We start from the raw sequence: 20,576 nt of genomic DNA, 5'->3' as shown, positions 1-20,576 counted from the left end.
CTGGATGTCTTCTTTGGAGAAGTGTCTATTCATGTCTTTTGCCCATTTTTTCACTGGATTATTTGTTTTTTGGGTGTTGAGCTTGATAAGGTCTTTATAAATTTTGGATACTAATCCTTTATCTGATATGTCGTTTGCAAATATCTTCTCCCATTCTTTCGGTTGCCTTTTAGTTTTGCTGATTGTTTCCTTTGCTGTGCAGAAGCTTTTTGTTGATGAGGTCCCAGTAGTTCATTTTTGCTTTTGTTTCCCTTGCCTCTGGAGACGTGTTGAGTAAGAAGTTGCAGTGGCCAAGATCCAAGAGGTTTTTGCCTGCTTTCTCCTCAAGGATTTTGATGGCTTCCTGTCTTACATTTAGGTCTTTCTTCCAATTTTGAGTTTATTTTTGTGTATGGTGTAAGAAAGTGGTCCAGGTTCATTCTTCTGCATGTCGCTGTCCAGTTTTCCCAGCACCACTTGCTGAAGAGACTGTCTTTATTCCATTGGATATTCTTTCCTGCTTCGTCAAAGATTAGTTGATCATACGTTTGTGGATCCATATCTGGGTTCTCTATTCTGTTCCATTGATCTGAGTGTCTGTTCTTCTGCCAGTACCATACTGTCTTGATGATTACAGCTGTGTAGTATAGCTTGAAGTCTGGGATTGTGATGCCTCCTGCTTTGGTTTTCTTTTTCAGGATTGCTTTGGCTATTCAGGGTCTTTTCTGGTTCCATACAAATTTTAGGATTATTTGTTCCAGCTCTGTGAACTAACCTATTTTCTTGATTATTGCAGTTGCCTTGTTAAAAACTTCACATTTAAGTAAGATATGATTGAAGAGAACATTTCAAGGTTAACTCTACAAGTGTGGAACTTTTTTGTTTTTAGGAAAAAAATATAAAACAAATTAACTTCTGAACAGAGTAAACCTGGGGGAGAAAAGGCATACAGTAATACTCGTGTTATATATGCGACTTTGGAAATTGGACTCAGCTTTCAGAGAGTCAGAGACAGTACTTGTTTCAAACAATAAGCAATTTGAAAGCTGTTTTAGAATTGGCTAAAAGTTTAAAAAATATAGATTGCTTATACAGTTGATAGCATTAACAGTTCCACTGAAGCTGATTAGAGAACATACCAAGTGCTTGAAAGATGGATTGTGGCTGTAGAGTAGAGATGGAAGGAGTGCTTTGCAATCTGCCAGCAGTATCCTTTTTTTTTTTTTTTTTTTTTTTTTTTCAGAATAAAAATGGAAAGAACTTGATTATGGGTAGAGCTCTACTCATCTCATTACCAGTAGAGCTTTTGAAATAGTAATGGCTAACTTTTATGCGGTACTTATAATGAGCCAGACACTTCCCTGGGTATCTCACATGTTTTAATTTGTCTAATCTTTACAACAAACTATGAAATAAGCGCTGTTATTATCCCCCCTTTTGCACATGTGGAAATAGAATGCTGTGTAATGTCAGCCTTGATTTTGTACTCTCCAGTTTAAGTAGTCTTTTAACCAATTGACCTTGGGTTTAATTTACTGGAAATTTTTGATTCATAACAAGTATCAGAGATTATTTACATTAATTATATGCAAAAGAAAATACTATTTTTGGTAAACCTTTATTTTTTTTTTTTTAGTGATCTGATTTTAGGAGTGTATATTATTAGCTTGTATGAAGATCTGGAAACTCTATGAAATTTAGAGACTTTATGTGAATAAATTTAGTGACAAATGTGAGTAAATTTTGCCAATAATTAGAAAAAAATCTCACTTTTCCTATGTCTAAAGTCAAGTGGCTGGTAGAGGATCTGTAAAGTATTTTTCATTTCGAAAATTATATGACTGCACAGTCAAAACTATATTACTGGGTATATGGGAATACTATGTGCTCATGTTAGTAATTGAAACAAAATTCTCTTCATGTAGGTTTTGAGACAGATGCGAAAGTTGCCCTGGCAGGACCAAGAAGTGAAAGATTATGTTATTTGTTGTATGATAAACATCTGGAACGTGAAATATAATAGTATTCATTGTGTAGCCAACCTCTTAGCAGGACTGGTACTCTACCAAGAAGATGTTGGAATCCATGTTGTGGATGGAGTTTTAGAAGATATTCGATTAGGAATGGAGGTACTGAGTACTTTCTTTAAAGGCATCAAATTGGAGTTTGTGGAGAATTTAAACAGCTTTTAAATTTGATTATTGAAAAATAATAATTTGGAAACCTTCCTTTCCCTTCCCCTTATGATGTCAATTTACTATTACTTCTTCATAGTTAGTGTTTTCTTCAAAAACCCCTTTGTCTCAGATTTCCTGGTCTTGCAGGCTAATGCTGGAGAGTTTTTTTGCCTCTTTCTCAAGTTCAGTCAGGCTTTTGAAAGATTGTAGTTTTTTTATTATTTCTGGGGCACAGTTAGGACTCAAGTGATAGGTGTTTCTAAGCCTCTTAATTAGGAGAATTGGTAATCATTCAATAATAATTTCTGTAAACAGTTTTCTGTAAAGAATTTCTGTATGTATATAATTCATGAATTACAGAAAAATTAAGTTTTGGGGGCTTATAGGGAGAATTACATTTTAACTGTTTTGTCAACTCATTTAATGATAGCTTAATACTGAGTTTAGTATTTAACTTGTTCTTTTTGTAAAACATTTTAAACATAGCCATTTCTTAGAGAAAGAATACCCAATGATGATCACTTTATTTAGAAAAGAAGGAAAGAACCCGTTATTTTTTCTCTGTTTAGTATTCTTTCAGTAATTGATATTATCAAGTGACAGAGGAGAATTTTACCTCTTTTCAAACACATTACTATTCTTTAATGGAAATCTGTGTTTGTTTTTCCTTTAGGTTAATCAACCTAAATTTAACCAGAGACGTATCAGCAGCGCCAAGTTCTTAGGAGAACTTTATAATTATCGAATGGTGGAATCAGCTGTTATTTTTAGAACTCTTTATTCTTTTACTTCATTTGGTGTTAACCCGGATGGCTCTCCAAGTTCACTAGACCCCCCTGAGCACCTTTTCAGAATTAGGCTAGTGTGTACTATTTTGGATACCTGTGGCCAGTACTTTGACAGAGGTTCTAGTAAACGAAAACTTGATTGCTTCCTTGTATACTTTCAGGTATGTAAACTAAAATACACAGTTTCGCATTTAATGCTTTACTGCGGTTACAAAAATACTAGAGAAGAGATGCTATAGCATTCACATATCACATGTAAGATGTGCTCATCATTTGATTTACTCCTGCTGCAAGGATGTAGAGATTAAAAAATATATGATGAATTCTGTTATATAAACATTCTACTTGGCATTGTCACTTTTATAATTGACAGTAATTCATCATTAGTTTGGAAATTATTTTGGTATAGTTTATAAATTTGGTAAAGTAATTTATGGATTATGGTATTTGGTATGGTAATTATGCATTAAATTACGTGTGGTTTTTTTGTACATCTCATAACATTTTTAACTCATTTATGTTCTGTTTTTAAATCTAAAAATTATTGTTTCTAAAGGATTTAAGTTTTTTTTTTTAGAAAAAAGTGTCATTTTTGGAAAATATGTTGTTTTCAACACAGGAAAAAATATTTGTTCATTCATGGTAAATTCTTGGGTTGTACTTTTCATATCTTAATTTTAATTATGTAAACTTGTAATTTAGAGGAAGTACAGTATAAATGAAATTCAGATACAAATATGGAGACAGTTCTATAACTTCTGTGAAGTTGGTGTTCCAAAAGTTAACTTATGGGTTGGTTGTTTGGAACCTACTCTTTCCCATATAATACAGTGTTATAAATACTGATTAGGGTTAGCTGTTCACTATCAAATTCTCCAGGTGTTACTGAAATAAAGTACCACAAGTACCATTCAATTCTATATGATCATTCCATTCTGTATAATCTTTTGTTAGTGTTTTCTTCCTTTATTTATTGGTGAAGAAAATAAATCTAAAACTATAATTTTTGAAGTGTCAAAACTACCTCCACATAGTGGCTGGTGTTAGATGGGGGGTGAATACTCTCAGGGAAGAGCAGTTTGTTAACTTTGTTCTGCCACCGTACCTGTGCAGTAGAGGACGACATGTCACTCCCTTTTTTTCTTAGTTGATAAGCAGAAAATGGGGAGGAGAGTTTTGGAAATTTGAGAGTGAGATTGCCTGTTGTATGTAAGGATTATCTTAAGTTGGAGACAATCTGTTTTTGAGAACCAGAGATTTGCTACAAAATGTCACCTGTAACTATCATCATCAAAAGTAAACTCTCTTTCAGAAGTGTGTTCCTTATTTGCATTTACTCTGAAATCCTAGACTGAGAGAAAAAAGCCACTTAGAAATATCCAGGAGCAAAAAGAGACCAAAGTATTTTCCATACTGGTTAGTCGGAAGAAATGTGTAGTAGGGTGTACCTAGGAAATAACGAGTAAGGAGTGAGTGAGGCCGGGGAGATGAGGGCAGTGTGTTCTCCCAGGACAGAGGATGCACAGTGAAGTATGGGAAAGCCAGATGGAAAGTATCACCTGCAGCAGTGCTTCTAAACTTCAATATGAATATGCACCACCTGCAGGTATTGTTAAAATGCAGATTGTGATTCATTCGGCCTGGGGTGGGGGCCTGAGATTCTGCATTTCTGACAAGCTCCCACTTGAGGTCCACACTCAAACTGGAAGAAGAGAATGAAAGCACCCAGAAGAATACCTGTTTATATACAAGCAAATTCTTGGGTTGTGCTTTTTAGTTAAACTAAATGTAGGAATTACAAAGTATGAAATCGAATGAAGGAACCAGGCTAGGAGAAGAAAGGAAGGATATCTAAACAGTGCCATATATGCAGTGGATGTTCAATGAATGCTTGCTGATTAATGATTTTTTTGTATTTCAGAAACTGTATTTTCATATACTTTAATTGACCTTTTAAAATTAAAATCAAAGCAGGTAGTATAGAGAAAATGATGAAAATGTATAAAAACTATGGCTTTGGATCTGGTTGTTTTGTAAAATCAGTATTTAAACCTGGTTTGGGAGTGGGGTTTCTGCCTTGTGTCAGTACCTAGAAATTTATTTGGTATTTTATTTATGATTTTAACTAGGTAACATCACAAGACAGATTATTATTTGAAAGTATTTTGGTTAACAATTTCTTACTGCTAAATTTATTTTTCATTTGTTATCAGCGTTATGTTTGGTGGAAGAAAAGTTTGGAGGTTTGGACGAAAGACCATCCATTTCCTATTGACATAGATTACATGATCAGTGATACACTAGAACTGCTAAGACCAAAGATCAAACTCTGTAATTCTCTGGAAGAATCCATCAGGCAGGTACACGACTTGGAACGAGAATTCTTAATAAAACTAGGTAAGCAACTAATTAAAGAAAATGAAGATGATATTTGGCAGATTGTTTTTATAATTTGCTTCATATTATCAGAATTTGCTTTTGTATACTTCCTATTTTCAATGTTGAGTGTTACTTAATAGTGTTAGGTGAGACCTGGGTGGCATATTTGATTTCACTGAATAATCCCAAATTGGAGGAAAGCGGTCATGTAAGTAGGGATGGAAAAAAACAATCCTGTTAGCCTTTCTTAATTTTAGGACTTTTGGTTGCTAATACAAAGTACTTTTGTTTAAAGCCTCTCTTATATATACAGTATGTATATATTTTCAACAAGTAGTATTTCCTAAGACAACCTGGGCATGACACTGTAGGGAGGAGTATCTGTTAGAAGTTTGGAACTACCTTGTGGAATTTCAGACCTAATTCCCTGGGAGAGTTGTCTCTTTTTCTAAGGACTAGAGAAAATGTGAGAAATAACGTGTTACAGGAGACTTGGTCTATTTACTTTCTCCACATCCCTCTGCAACTATTCTGGAATAAGAGTTAGCTCTTGAACAGTTCCCACAAGGGACTAAATGAGCTGACTAACTTTGTCAGTGGAAATAACTGGAATGAGGTGTAGTCTTTCAAGTCTTGTTTGCTTGCTAATAGTTCTTAGCATGTTAGTATGTTTTAGTGTAGTCATTTCAAAGTGACATGCTTTTAGGCTGTTAAGCTAGTGTTTTATTTCCTCCTAGCACTCAGCACCCATATGTCTGTTGCCGAAAGATCCTTAAGCTTCACCAGTTACACTAATTGCATAAATTTACTATGTTGCATATATGAAAAACTACTTTTCATGGCAAAGGCATTTGTGATTTTTTTCCTTTAAAACTGTTTTTCTTATTATATCCAGCATTTTAATAGAATTTCTTTCTCCAAAGATCCATCTTCCTTTGGAGAATATGATTACTGTTATCTAACTGAGCAGTATTTTTAAAGGTGCTACCGATTGTGTAACTATTGACTTTTCTACCACTCCACCCACAAGGACATATGTGATTCTTTTGTTCTTTGAACTTTGTCCCAAGTCAGCACTTTTTCTTTCCTTTTCAGATTTCCAATTGTATAAAATGGTCATTTCAAGCAAAGTACTTATTTATCTACTTATTTATTTCATTTACTTAACATGCTTTAATATAGTTAAGTCTTAGTCTTGTTTCCCAAAAACTTTCATGAATGGTTCTCTCTGTGTAGTGGGCATGAGATAGCACTAGTTTGACACCCAGTTTGATAGCAGCAAAGAGTGTGGTATGCATTATCCTTTGTAGAGCAAAGGGTTAAATGAAAGGACCGCAAGCTTCTTTTGAGGGGTCTGTTCCTGTTTAGAATATAGCAAGGAAAAAATAGGCCACCATTTGTGAATGAAATTCTAAAGATGATGGCAACTGGAATCAATATGCTCCCAAGTCCCATTTTTCTCTTGCTTTAGAGTCTAAATATCAGGAAGAAGAGGTACATGAATGAATCTATATTATATTATAGATTATATTATATATATAATATATTCTATATATTGTATTAAATCTATATTTCCTATTGATAGATAATACAGTATCCTTGATAGTTTTTTTTTTGTTTTCAAGCACTTTGTAAATTCTTTATTATTTTAACTTTATAACAACCCGATGTAAACCTAATAGTTAATGAGAAAGCACTACAAAATTCCCTAAGATTTTTAAGTCATTTTTAATATTATTATAAGTAGTACTTATTCATGGCAGAAATCCTGAAAAATACCGAGAAAACAAAAATTACATATTTCATACATAAGAACAATCATGTGTTAACATTTTTTGGTACATGTTCTATTCTTTTGAAATTTTTTCATGTTTGTAGTTATATTACCAGATTTTTTTCTACCTAATACTTATGAAATTTCTTCCTGACATGAAATATTTTTCTAAGTCTTAATTTTTTTTAAATTGGTTATATTCCTTTGTATGAATGTGCCATAATGTATTTAATCTTGTTGTTTGATACTTAGGCTGTTTCCAGTTTTACATTAGTATAAATAACATTTCTGTGTGATTTTTGTGTGCATCTTGGTTTTCTCAAGAAAGACATAGAATTATTGGCTCAGACATTCTCTTCCAGTTTAAGAACAAAAAACAAAGTGGTAATAGGCAATATAATTTAATCAGGCATGGAAGTTGTAGACTGTATAATAATATAAGGAACAGAAATGAGGGAAACAGACGTGAAAAAAAGAGAAGACTCATGAGTAAATTATAAAGCCAACAGTGTATTTCATAAATGAGAAATTCAGTAGAATAGAATAAAAGGCCTAGAAGCATCCCCAATTAAATATAAACTTATTTAGTGTATAATAAACTAGGAATCTTAAAAAATAGCATAAGGGCAACAGGTTGGCATATAGGAGGAAAACTGATATAGAGCCACATCTGATATCCTCAAACTCCAGATGGATTAAGGAGCTAAGTATTTATTTTTAAAAAGTTTAAAAAGATATATGATTATCAAATATTTGGAGGTATTAATTTTCCCAAATTCTAAAACAGTTGAAGAAAGCACACACACGGCCACAGATCTAGGTGCTTAAAGCTTTTATACCATAGAAAAATAACTGAAATTAAAATGAGGACAGTTTGCATGTCAGGTTTGTTTCACTTACATAAAGGGCACAGGCAAATTGGTAATAAACTAGAATATCCCAAAAAATAAATGAACATGTTAAGGGAAGGCGGGGAGAGTAAGTGTTCTTACTGAGTGCTGCCTGATGCCAGAAATCAAAGACTGTGCTCTCTCTGACATGTTGAGTATGGGAAGAAATGCTCAACATGTCTAGTAAGCAGAGAAATATAAACTAAAGCAGTCTAGAAGAAAGTATTACAGTTACTACTATCTCGGTTATGAGGGGGAAAACTGAGGCACCAAGCAGCGTTTTATTGTTTGTCTTTTGTATTTTTATCCCTATGTCCTGTGGGTATACATTTTTATTTCATTGTTTATTTTAGATTGACAGTGTTCTCGGGGTCAGCATGTTTTAAATGGCTGTAACAAAAGCATAAAAATAGCCCATGCCATGTGAATTTATCAGTACGTGATATTTTTACCGAGAATGTTTAGATTTAGACAGTCGTGGGGTGCCCAGGTGGCTCAGTCGGTTGAGTGTCCCACTCCAGCTCAGGTCATGATCTCACGGTTTCTCAGTTTCAGCTGTGCATTGGACTCACCGCTGTCAGCATGGAGCCTGCTTCAGATCCTCTGTCTCACTCTCTCTACTCCCCCCCCCCCCCCCGACTCGCTCTCTCAAAATAAACTTTGAAAGAATAGATTTAGGCAGTCGTGACTTTAAATTTTTTGCCTTTGGTAACTTAATTTTTTTGTTTGTCTGTTTGAAAGAGACAGAGTGCGAGTAGGGGAGGGGCAGAGAGAGAGGGAGAGAGAATCCTAAGCAGGCCCTGCGCTGCCAGCGCGTAGCCCAGTGCAGGGCTCGCAACCACAAAACCCCGAGATCATGACCCAAGCAGAAACCAAGAGTTGGATGCTTAACTGACCGAGCCACCCAGACGCCCCTCTCTTTGATAACTTAGAGAACAGTCAAATATTGTTTCTTAAAGTCTGTATAAATGAATAAGCAAATAAATAAAATTTATATATGTAAAATCTAAATTTGTGTCTGTGAAATCTAGTAAGTGATGAGAAAATAAATATTTAAGTTAATGGATTCTCATTCTGAGACACCAGCTTCTTTTCTCAGCATTAATTTACCTTTCTCTCTGAGCATTATCCATCTTTTCTTAAATTTTATTTCCAAACTTGAATGTACCTACTTTAATCACTCTGTACACTCATGTTTTTGTCAGTTCAGTTAACTTCTTAGACTTAAGACACTGGAATAATTTTTTTTACTTTTATTGGTTAGTTAATTATTGAAACTCTCTGAACTTCAACATTCCTCATAAAATGAAAGAGTTAAATCATTTCATGGTTGCTAAAGTTTCTTTTTGCCCTAATCATCTAAGAGTCTAAATAAAGTATTTATTAAACACCTGTGTGTTTATCAATATATGGCCTCTGATAAGTTTTGAATGTGTAAAACAAGGTCTTTGTAGTGAAGGGTCTTATAATCTGATGTCATGTTTTATGAAATCTTAGAAAAAATACTACATGGTGTATCCTTAGATGAAAAGTGCCATGAGAAATTCTCCATGAGCTTTAGGAGCAGATAGGAGGAAGAGTAATAGATTCAGGTACTCATTATGTGTATTCAGGAAGTAAAATTTAGACTGAACTTAGAGAATGTATAGGACTTGAAAGTACATAGTGAAGGACACTCTGCATTGAGAAGAGTATCTGATGAACAAGATTGCAAGATAGTATGCTTTGTGACAGAAGAGGCCCAGCTATAGGAGAAGGCTAGAGAGAGACAAGGGGAAAGTCAGATCAGATGAGGCATCTTGAAAGTAGAGAGAGTCGTTTGGAATTCCAATGTTAACTAAGAATTGACTGGGCAGTGAGATGTGACTGAACATAGGAGGTGGGAGCAAATTCAAGCCCGGGGGTTCCCTTAGGAGGAGAATGCTGTTACTGAGGAAAAAAAATTAAGCACTTTGGTGACACGCCTTTGGCTCCTTCCCTTAGTCTTAATTTGCAGACATTCAAATTGATAGCCAAATGTGATTTCTCTTACATGGTTGAGGCGGCATTTTATGTGCTAGTACTTTTTGACATGTTCATCTGAGATGGAGATAAACAGAAGCTGGAAAAAAAGTACACATATATTTGTGTGTGTGTGTATGTGTGTGTGTGTGTATGTATGTACATATTATATATGTATTTATATATATATGTTGGTTCATATATATAATGTATCATTGATTTTTTTGTTGAAATGAAGGTCTCTTTAGTTTGTAAAATGTTTCTCAAAATAATTTTAAATTGTATTCTTGTTTTACTATTCTGAGAAAATGGCTTTTGAGTTACTTTAATGCATACTTCTAAATTAAGTGGTATAATATTGAAAATTTATCCTTTTGGGGCGCCTGGGTGGCGCAGTCGGTTAAGCGTCCGACTTCAGCCAGGTCACGATCTCGCGGTCCGTGAGTTCGAGCCCCGCGTCGGGCTCTGGGCTGATGGCTCAGAGCCTGGAGCCTGTTTCCGATTCTGTGTCTCCCTCTCTCTCGGCCCCTCCCCCGTTCATGCTCTGTCTCTCTCTGTCCCAAAAATAAATAAACGTTGAAAAAAAAAAGAAAATTTATCCTTTTTTATATACTTCTTCACTTTCTCTTCATTTCAAGGCCTAGTAAATGATAAAGATTCAAAAGAGTCTATGACGGAAGGAGAAAATCTTGAAGAGGATGAAGAAGAAGAAGAAGGAGGAGCTGAAACAGAAGAACAATCTGGAAATGAAAGTGAAGTAAATGACCCAGAAGAAGAGGTGATGACTTTTATTTATAGCAAATAGGTACATTTGTACAAGAGTATCTTGATTATTTGAGCCAAGATTTCCTTGAATGCATAAAATAAGATCTCCTTCCAACCTGCGAACTCTGGAAGTTTCCTGAGAAAGTAGATATAAATGATAAAAATTTAGAACTGGAATGTTTCTGTAATTGGTTTCCATATAATAGGTAGACATTACATTGTGTTTTTTTGTTTGTTTTTTTTTAATTTTTTTTTTCAACGTTTTTTATTTATTTTTGGGACAGAGAGAGACAGAGCATGAACGGGGGAGGGGCAGAGAGAGAGGGAGACACAGAATCGGAAACAGGCTCCAGGCTCTGAGCCATCAGCCCAGAGCCTGACGCGGGGATTGAACTCACGGACCGCGAGATCGTGACCTGGCTGAAGTCGGACGCTTAACCGACTGCACCACCCAGACGCCCCTACATTGTTCTTTTAAAAAAAATGAGGTTGTTGTAGAAACATTCAACCATATAATTTAAACTGGATTATTAAGTGTTTTATAATAATAAAAGGAGATGAGTGTATCAGACCAATCTTATGGCTGCCTTTGGATTTTGCTACTACACCAGTTAGATAAACAGAATCTAATAAATTAAACAGCCTTAGTAAATGTGACTTCAAAGAGTGACTTGCGGGGCCCCTGGGGGGCTCAGTCGGTCGGGTGACCAACTCAGCTCAGGTCACGATCTTGTGGTCTGTGAGTTCGAGCCCTGCGTCGAGCTCTGTGCTGACAGCTCAGAGCCTAGAGCCTGCTTCAGATTCTGTGTCTCCCTCTCTCTCTCTGTCCCTCCCGAACTCATGCTCTATCTCTCTCTGTCTCTCAGAAATAAATAAATATTTAAAAAAAAAAAGTGACTTGCTTTCCTATAAATTCCTCATTTGAAGAATTGGGATGTATTACATTTTCTTCACTAAATACATTTCCTCCTTTTAAAAAGTGAACTTTATAATTTTGAAAATTGTATCTTTAAAAAAAATGTGTATTTATCTATTTTGAGAGAGAGAGAGTTTGAACAGGGGAGGTGCAGAGAGAGAGGGAGAGAGAGAATCCCAAGCAGGCACCACACTGTCAGTGGCAGCCAGACATGGGGCTGGATCTTATAAACCGTGAGATCATGACCTGAGCCTAAATCAAGAGTCTGATGCTCAACCAGCTGAGCCACCCAGGCTGAAAGTTGTATGATTTTTAACCATTGCTTACTTTTCCAATTGCAGTTGAATGTCATACATGATACAGTGTGTTTGCTAAGTGGAGAAAAACTCAGTGTTTGGTCGGCATTGCATGAGCCTTGTCTGGGAGCAAAAGTGAGAGAGATGTGGTTTAATAAGTGAAGTTGCATAGTTTGCTTCTCCTCCCACTGAAGACCACCCTCTCCCATGGTTGCTCTCTGAGCATAGGGAGAACATTGTTAAAGAGAGAAAGCGGGTTGATTAATAGCAGTGAATAAGAAATTCTGCAACCGCTTGTTTCAGCTGAGAAAGAAAAGGGCTGGAGTTCACTCTTCAGACAAATTGTGCTCTTTGTTTTCATCTTGGTCCTCACTCCTTCAAGCTCCACGTGGCATTTTGAAGTTCTCCCCAGCAGCTAACAACCAGAATATTTCCTCCTTAATATCAGCTACATAAATTAAAAATGACTTTCAAGATTAAGTAAATGTTCTTCTAAAATTTGAATTTTCTTTAGCATTTATACAATTTAGCAGGTTAAATACAAGATTTATCATTATAATAGCAATAATATTTATCGAGCATTCATTGTTCATAGTCACTTTTTTAAACACTGTATTTACATTACCATTTCTCATACCACCCTGTGAGGTAGGTGAGAAAATAAGGGACAAATAGGTGAATTTGCCCAAGATCTCAGAGTAGTAAGTGGTGAGCCAGTATTTGAACTCAGACGGTGTGACTGGTGCTGTGCTGACCCCTCCTGCTCTCCTTAGCCAGCTTAGATTTTGCAGTCCGTTCACTTCCAGATCCCACAGGTTATTATGTCAGTGTATAATAAGGATTTAGGACAATGGGATTCTTGTCCAGCCTTTCAGTTTCAGAAGTTAATTAATCCATTGTGTTTGCCTGAGTTATAAAAAATAAAGGGTAAGGAGAAAAAGTTAATGCATTTTATTTTATTTTTTTAATTTTGAAAGAGCACAGGCAGGGGAGGGGCAGAGAGAGAGGGAGAGACAGAATCCCAAGCAGGCTCCATGCTGTCAGCGCAGAGCCCCACTTGGGGCTCAATCCCACAAACCGTGAGATCATCAACTGAGCCAAAATCAGGAGTTGGATGCTCAACTGACTGAGCCACCCAGGTGCCCCAATGCATTTAATTTAAGTGTTAAGAAATGATTAATTTTTTTCCAAGGGCAAATTTAAGAGCATCTCTGTTGCAAATTTGGTTGTGAATTACAGACTTACATTAAAAAAAAAAAAAGTTAATGCATTTGAAAAAAAGTAAACGCATTTCTGTACATTCCCAGAGTATTTCCACTTTAGAAACTCTATAAGTTTCCAGATACCAGTATAGTAAATTATAATACACTATTTGGATTTTTAAAATTGTTATGTTATTTCTCATTCACATTCATTGTCTTGGCACAATGAGAAGATGCTGGATTTAGTGTAGTCTTTTTTTACACTTACAGAACCAAGTGAGAGTGAGTTGTGTTGTTGGAAGTGCAAGGCTGCACAGATGGGGCACAACTGTGTGCTTTTGTATGTGTCTGCCCTTTTGAAATATCCTTTGGGGTTCTGTTCAGTCTTCTGTTTGAAAGGAAATCTGGCTGATCGAAGAGGAGGTGGGGGTATTGACAAGAGAGGATGGGGAGAAGTGGTGAGGGGGAGCAGAATGTCTAGCTCCTGCTTAATAGGCAGTGTGTCCTTGGGCAAGTCACTTAACTTATCCGAGCCTTAGTTTGTTCATGTATAACAATGGGGGCGTGAGGTCTCATCCTGCCTTCTTAGAACTGGATAAAGCAAACAAAATGAAGTGTGTGAGAACACCTTATAGGCTGTTGTGCTCTGTACCGTGTAGTGCTTTATAAATCTACTGTCCTTGCTTTCCACTGCTAACCAGGCTAAATTTGAACTATTTACTGACGTTCATTCCAGAGTTAGTTGAGTATTAAAGAACTAATATGAGAAACTCAGTCTCAAAACAGCCAGGGAGGAGAAATAACACAAAAGGTTCAGGAAGCTCATTCCTTTTGGAATTCAAGGAAAAGAGTTTCTACAATGGATCTTTGTATTATTAGATCGGTGGAAGATAGTGAAATGGGTTTTCGGCTACTGGTGTGCATTAGTTTTCAGCTAATGTTGCCAGCTGACTTTGCCCTAAATTGTAGGCAAACCACATAAAAGGCTGGAACTTGAGAATAATGAACAATTATACAGAAATTTTTAAATCTTTTTAAGTAATGTAAAATACAGTAACCCTTTTCGAAATGTTTTAATCTTCTAATGTTATATAATTTCAGGAGGGTTCTGATAATGATGATGATGAGGGCGAGGAAGAAGAGGAAGAGAATACCGATTACCTTACAGATTCAAATAAAGAGAATGAAACAGATGAAGAAAATACTGTATGTATGGCTGAAAATTTGCTTTTGAGGTCACACAATATTTTCATTAGTATTTCAGTTTTAGCCACTAAAGTTGTGTTTCTTGTGATTATTGAAAAATATTCTTTTGGAAATTCATTTCAATTTGTTTTCCTATCTAAGTACCTTACTGTATTAACAGGTTTTTTTAAACATGTAGTGTTACACATTTTACTCACTTGTTCCTTGAGTTATGTTGAGCAAGTTATCCATACAAAAGACTCTGCCATCCAAAACTCTGGTTACAATTTGTGGTCTGATTTCTTGTTTTGTTTTAATAAGGAGGTAATGATTAAGGGAGGTGGACTTAAGCATGTACCTTGTGTGGAAGATGAGGACTTCATTCAAGCTCTGGATAAAATGATGCTGGAAAACCTTCAGGTACGAGCGGTTCCCCTGTTCCAGAGGGTCCTCTCCCTACAGGATACTGCAACACATTCAGTTGTGGTGGTTACAGGGGTCTCTCTACAGCTTAACATTTGCCTCTGCAGCAACAGTACAGTTTGCGTCTGCCAGTACTTCTTATACTTTTCCTGATGTGCACATTTCTTTGGGATACACTGGGGGGAAAATGTAGTTAATGTAAGACTTCGAACAGTAATTTCATTGTACCAGTCTGCCTTTTTTCTCTGAAGTCCCATCTCTGTTGCTAAGACCTTTTACTTACAGTTTGTTTACAATTCAAACTTGGCCAAAGATCAATATTTGGGGAAATGTAATACACTAAATTATTAAGCTTGATTTAAAATTTGAATAACTTGTCTATAAATATTTAGAGGAATATTGGTTATTTGATGTTTAAAGAAATTTTGTTTAATGTATTCTTGACATTAATACACTGGATTTTATAAAAAGCTCCATCTTCCCAGTGATACAGAATAATTATGAATAAACAAAATAGCTAGGGAACTTCTGGAAGCTGGCGGGTAAGATACTCAGTAAGACAATAAAACATTTTAAACACACAATAATAGATTGGCACAAGAATAAATGGATTAATGAAATAGGAAAGTCCAAAATTGACCTAAAACATGACAATTTAACAATATGGTAAAGACAGCACTGCAAGTCAGTTGAGGGAAAATGTATTATTCAATGGATTGTCAGTAAAAATAAAGCTGGATTTCTATTTTATATCCACACCGGAATTAACTGCAAACTTATCAGAAATCTTAATAATTGTGAAGACTGTTGATTATTGCATTAAGACTTCACCTTCTTCATACAGTGCTGTCAGACACTATTAGTATTGCTACGTTTCAGTTAAAGCCACAGTAAGGCCACAAGAGTAGTAGTGGCGTAGTCTGTTTTCAGCCATCTTGCCCTATTGCTTTCTAGCCCAGAATGCCACGAGAAATGCCAGACCAGAAACAGACTGTATAATGTAGGGTAACGGCTGTATTATATCAGCAGGTCCTACACACCGGTGAGGACAAATGAATGACCCAGGGTTTTTTTTGTTGTTGATTGAAACAATAAATAAAGTCATGCTAAAGCTCACTGATAATCAAAAGATAAGCAGATTAAGAAGAACCTTTTTATCAGATCATCAGATGCTAAGATGTGAAAAGTGATTCTACCCATTGTGGTTAAGTATGGGTAAATATCTGTATTTGGAATATGTAAATCAGTCCATCTTTTTTAGAGAGAAACTTAGTAAACCTAGCAAATAGGCATGGCTTTTGATCTAGAAGTCCACCCTTAACTAATTTTCACCCGAGTATATGAAGTTAAATATATAAAGATGTCATACTGTAATGGGGAAGTAGGTTTAGTAGAGAACCAATTATATAAATAAGAGAATATCCATATAATTAGCTCTGTATATACTCAACACAAAGATGCCCATTATATAGAATCAAAAAGAAGAAAAACATGTATGTAGTGAAGAACAGTATGCATAGATGGAGCTTGTGTGTACATGTGTGTTACTAGTATTTTCAAGAAAAATGTGGAGAACACGCCCCATTGATACTGGTTGTTGTTCCTTGGAGCGTGGTGAGGGAGGGGTTGGTATGGAGACACTGGCTGATGTATTTTTGTATTTAAATAATTTACAAAGAGAATATGTTCGTTTTATAATTAGAAAAAAAGTTAATTTACAAATAAAGATTGATCTAACATGATCCTTTGAAATTTTAAGTTAAAAAGTCTTTGTAAATCTTATGAATCTGGGAGAGCTTCAAGCAAATTCTACAAATTGGAACTTATAAACAATAAGACCTTACCCCTTTATTACCATTTTATTTGATTTAGGTCTCTTGCAAATATGGAGCCTATATCAAAGGCCATTTAAATTGTGGTAAAGCATTTTCAAAACCTTCGTGGCCTGTTAGCATTACCTGCTTAGATTTGAAGAATTACATTCAGCTCTTTCCTCATTTGTGCTCCATTCAGCAAATACAGAAAATTATGTGCGGTTTCCAAAATGCACCATGCTGTTTCATGTCCTTGCTTTTGGACCTGTCCTCCCCTTCCTAAACTCCCTCTGTATCCCCCAGACTGCTCTGCTGCCATCTGCTTACAAGAAGTCTTTTGAAGCCTTAAAGACATTCTCAGACGTCCCAGTTTTGTTTAGTCTTTTGTGAAGTTTCAGCATCCACTCACTCCTAGCCAGGCCTATATAGTCACTTCACCCCAAAACAGGTTATACATGACTTGGATGAATTGTAATTAATTTATTTCTCTATCCTAATTAACAGTTTTTGAGCTCTTTGAGGATAGAGACTGTCTTTTTAGTATTAGTATCTCAAGTAATAAGTAATAAGCCCAACGCACAAGTCTTCACTGAAGGTTTGTTTGAATAATTGATTAATGAATCCAGTGTCAATCTTGAAAACTTGTTATTAACAAACAAAGTTAATCTGAACAGTAATAGATTCCATTCATTCCTGAATATTAATTGAGCACCTGCAATATTTAAAACACCACTAGGGTATTTAAAACACCAGGGAGGGGCGCCTGGGTGGCGCAGTCGGTTAAGCGTCCGACTTCAGCCAGGTCACGATCTCGCGGTCCGTGAGTTCGAGCCCCGCGTCGGGCTCTGGGCTGATGGCTCAGAGCCTGGAGCCTGTTTCCTATTCTGTGTCTCCCTCTCTCTCTGGCCCTCCCCCGTTCATGCTCTGTCTCTCTCTCTGTCCCAAAAATAAATAAAAACGTTGAAAAAAAAAATTTTTAAAACACCAGGGAAAGGGTATTCAGTGCAGAACCCCGCCAGTCTGGTGGAGGATTGTCACAGAGAAGCAGACACTTGTGACACATGAGAAGTATGAAGGAAGATATGTGGTGCGGGTATGCACTTCAGGAGCATGCGGAGTCAGGAGAACCTACAGCATTGTGTGTTTGAGCTGCACCGGTAAACAGAGCGAGTCACTGGGGACTTGCACAGGTCTTCCCAGCCGTACGTAAGAGGTGGGGGCAGACAGAGGAGGGGCGCCTCTGTCTCAGCTGCCCGTCAGGTTACTTTGGCTCTAATGATCATTGTGTTTTAAGAAATAATGGCACTGAATGAATTGTTCAGTTTATGTTTACATATATCCTTGTACGTTAGAGTATTTATATTTTTTCATTTCTATCTTTAAGCAACGAAGTGGCGAATCTGTTAAAGTGCACCAACTTGATGTTGCTATTCCTTTGCATCTCAAAAGCCAGCTGAGGAAAGGGCCACCACTCGGTGGTGGGGAGGGAGAGGCGGAGTCTGCAGACACTATGCCCTTTGTCATGTTAACAAGAAAAGGCAATAAACAACAGGTAAGAAACTGGCCACCACAGGTGATTGTTACTTATCAAGTGTAAGCAATAACTTTGTTTTATAGGTTGTAAGTTATGTTTTGCCTATAAGAGGAGAAGAGTTGGAAACATGTAAAGTATTCAGTGGTAGGGGCGCCTGGGTGGCTCAGTTGGTTAAGCATCCAACTTCATCTCAGGTCATGATCTCACGATTCATGAGTTCAAGCCCCGCGTTGGGCTCTGTGCCACAGTTTGGAGCCTGGAGCTGCTTCAGATTCTGTCTCCTTCTCTGTTCCTCCCCTGCTCGCACTCTCACTCTCTCTCTCTCTCTCTCTCTCTCTCAAAAATAAAGATTAAAAATAAAGAAATAAAGTATTCAGTGTAGAAGTAATTTTATTTTTTATTATGTATAGAAGACACAGCTGACTTCTTTTGAATGTATTTTTTTTCTAAAATTTTTTTTTTAATGTTTATTCATTTTTGAGAGACAGAGAGAGACTGAGCGCAAACGGGTGGGGCAGAGAGAGAGGGAGACACAGAATCTGAAGCAGGATCCAGGCTCTGAGCTGTTAGCACAGAGCCTGATGCAGGGCTCAAACTCATGAACCGTGAGATCATGACCCGAGCCGAAGCCAGATTTAACTGACTGAGCCACCAGGCACCCCATTGAATGGATTTTATTTATTTATTTATTTATTTATTTATTTATTTATTTATTTTTATTTATTCTTTAAAAGGAAAGGACATTTAAATTTTGAATTCATATGTATTTGTTAGAATATATAAATCCCTTGACTTTCAGGAGGAAGGTTTCATAAGTAAACTCAGGGTGGGAAAGGAAAGGAGGGTGATGACAGATACATCTCAAGAAAATGTTCGTGGTTAAGATTTTTCTTGAAAATCATTGTTTTTGACCCCTAATCCTTCTCCATTCTCCTTATACTGCTTCCTCCTTGTTTCCCATGTCTTACAGATGGCCCTCAAAATCATTTCCCTGACTGCTAAGCTGTTAGTTTAGGGATTCATACTTTGGTTCATACATTCATTCATCAAATATTATTGAGCATCTCGTATGTGCCAAATACTGTTCTAGGTGCTGAGGTTATGGTGATAAATAAAAGTCCCTGCCCTTGTGAGCTCACATCTTGCTAAGGTTGACAAATGTATTTGCAAGGAGTGAAAAATTCTATGAAGAAAATAAAGCCCAACTCTCAGACTCAACTGTAGGATATATCACATATTACTAATTCTCTAAGAGTTTTTTCACATTTCAACATTTCTGAAATCAAGCTGCCTCTTAGCGTTTATAACTGGCAGCATTTTTTTCTGTTTTAGTGATGTGTGATATAATGGTGTATCTTACAATTAATGGACCGTCAGATTCTACGAAATATGGCAGCCACCACAACTTAGAGACGAGTTGAATGCCTGGCTTCCATATTCATTCACACAGTCACGTAACAGGTAATTGTTGTTCACTTGCTGTGTACCAGGCACTGCCCCGTGTGCAGAAAGTACAACTGTCACTAGAGTTCCTTCTCTCTTGGGAGCTTTCATTCTGGTGCTGGGAGGCAAACAGTGAAGAAATACATAATGTCAGGTTGGGGGGAATGCTCGGAAGGAAAATAAAATAAAAAAGAGGCTAGAGAGAGATTGGAATGGGGGGTGCGGAGCCTGCTGTTCTGAATGGGACGATCTGCAGGTCCTCTAATGAGATGCCGTCTGTGATGGACAGGATAGTCTGTTCCCTCCGGCAACACAGCCTCCACGAGATGATGCCCAAATTAATTTTTATCTTTGCTTTTGTCAGGTAATTTCTTACATGCTCAGAGGATCAGAGTTGTGCGGGGTACATTATTTTGTTATACTCCAAGTAAATCTTGAGATATAAAAACTGTACACCAATTAGAATCCTGGAAGGGAGGACCAGAAAAGACTTTCCATCGTGTTGTATGTGAAGTTAACCTTGGCTCAGGCTCAGAGCACTGCTGTGTCTTCAGACATTGCCTTCATGATTCCTTTCCAGCCGTAGCCTTTCCTCCATTGCGGCCTCTGGGGTTAGTTCTCAGGAGAGCTCTGCCCTCACCCGCCCTCAGGCCAGGGGTGAGCTCTGGCATGTCCTCAGTCCCGATCCTCCACTGAGTCCCTAGAAAAATAAGGGCGGGGTGGGGGGAGGGTTTGATCCAGACCCTAAACTGAGCTTTGCAAAACCGCGAGTTCATCATGGTTCCTAGGATTCTCCAAGCCCAGAGTTTCTGCTTTTCTTTTCTAGGGACTACATTGCTCTCTGAGCTTCACTTTTCTGTTTCAGTCATTACCTTTTAGATCTGCTTCATTCTCTCTTTTCTTTAAAAGCTCTCAGCCCCTCCCTGACCCCATCACCAAATGTTCTTGGCATGAAAGAGAGGGGTTTTTCATTGTGAAGGGCCGTACCTGACAACCTCAGGTAGCTGTCC

General features: G+C 36.9%; 1 protein-coding gene across 1 annotated transcript in view; it reads left to right on the top strand.

Moving 5' to 3' along the window:
• The window catches only part of UPF2 (UPF2 regulator of nonsense mediated mRNA decay), a 111,959-nt gene that overhangs the window by 74,847 nt on the left and 16,536 nt on the right, over nucleotides 1–20,576 (top strand). Inside the window, exons 13-19 of the mRNA XM_047065173.1 lie at nucleotides 1,905–2,108; nucleotides 2,830–3,105; nucleotides 5,158–5,341; nucleotides 10,627–10,766; nucleotides 14,269–14,373; nucleotides 14,674–14,772; nucleotides 17,974–18,141. Of these exons, the coding sequence (XP_046921129.1) occupies nucleotides 1,905–2,108; nucleotides 2,830–3,105; nucleotides 5,158–5,341; nucleotides 10,627–10,766; nucleotides 14,269–14,373; nucleotides 14,674–14,772; nucleotides 17,974–18,141 (1,176 nt within the window). The remainder of the gene's footprint in view (nucleotides 1–1,904; nucleotides 2,109–2,829; nucleotides 3,106–5,157; nucleotides 5,342–10,626; nucleotides 10,767–14,268; nucleotides 14,374–14,673; nucleotides 14,773–17,973; nucleotides 18,142–20,576) is intronic.

The sequence above is a fragment of the Lynx rufus genome, unplaced genomic scaffold (assembly GCF_022079265.1).
Source record: "Lynx rufus isolate CCGP_SWC_20201006 ecotype Redwood Valley unplaced genomic scaffold, mLynRuf1.p SCAF_7, whole genome shotgun sequence".
Classification (NCBI taxonomy): Eukaryota; Metazoa; Chordata; class Mammalia; order Carnivora; family Felidae; genus Lynx; species Lynx rufus.
The sequence above is the reverse complement of the archived record's forward strand: the minus strand, read 5'-3'. Positions and strand labels throughout refer to the sequence as shown.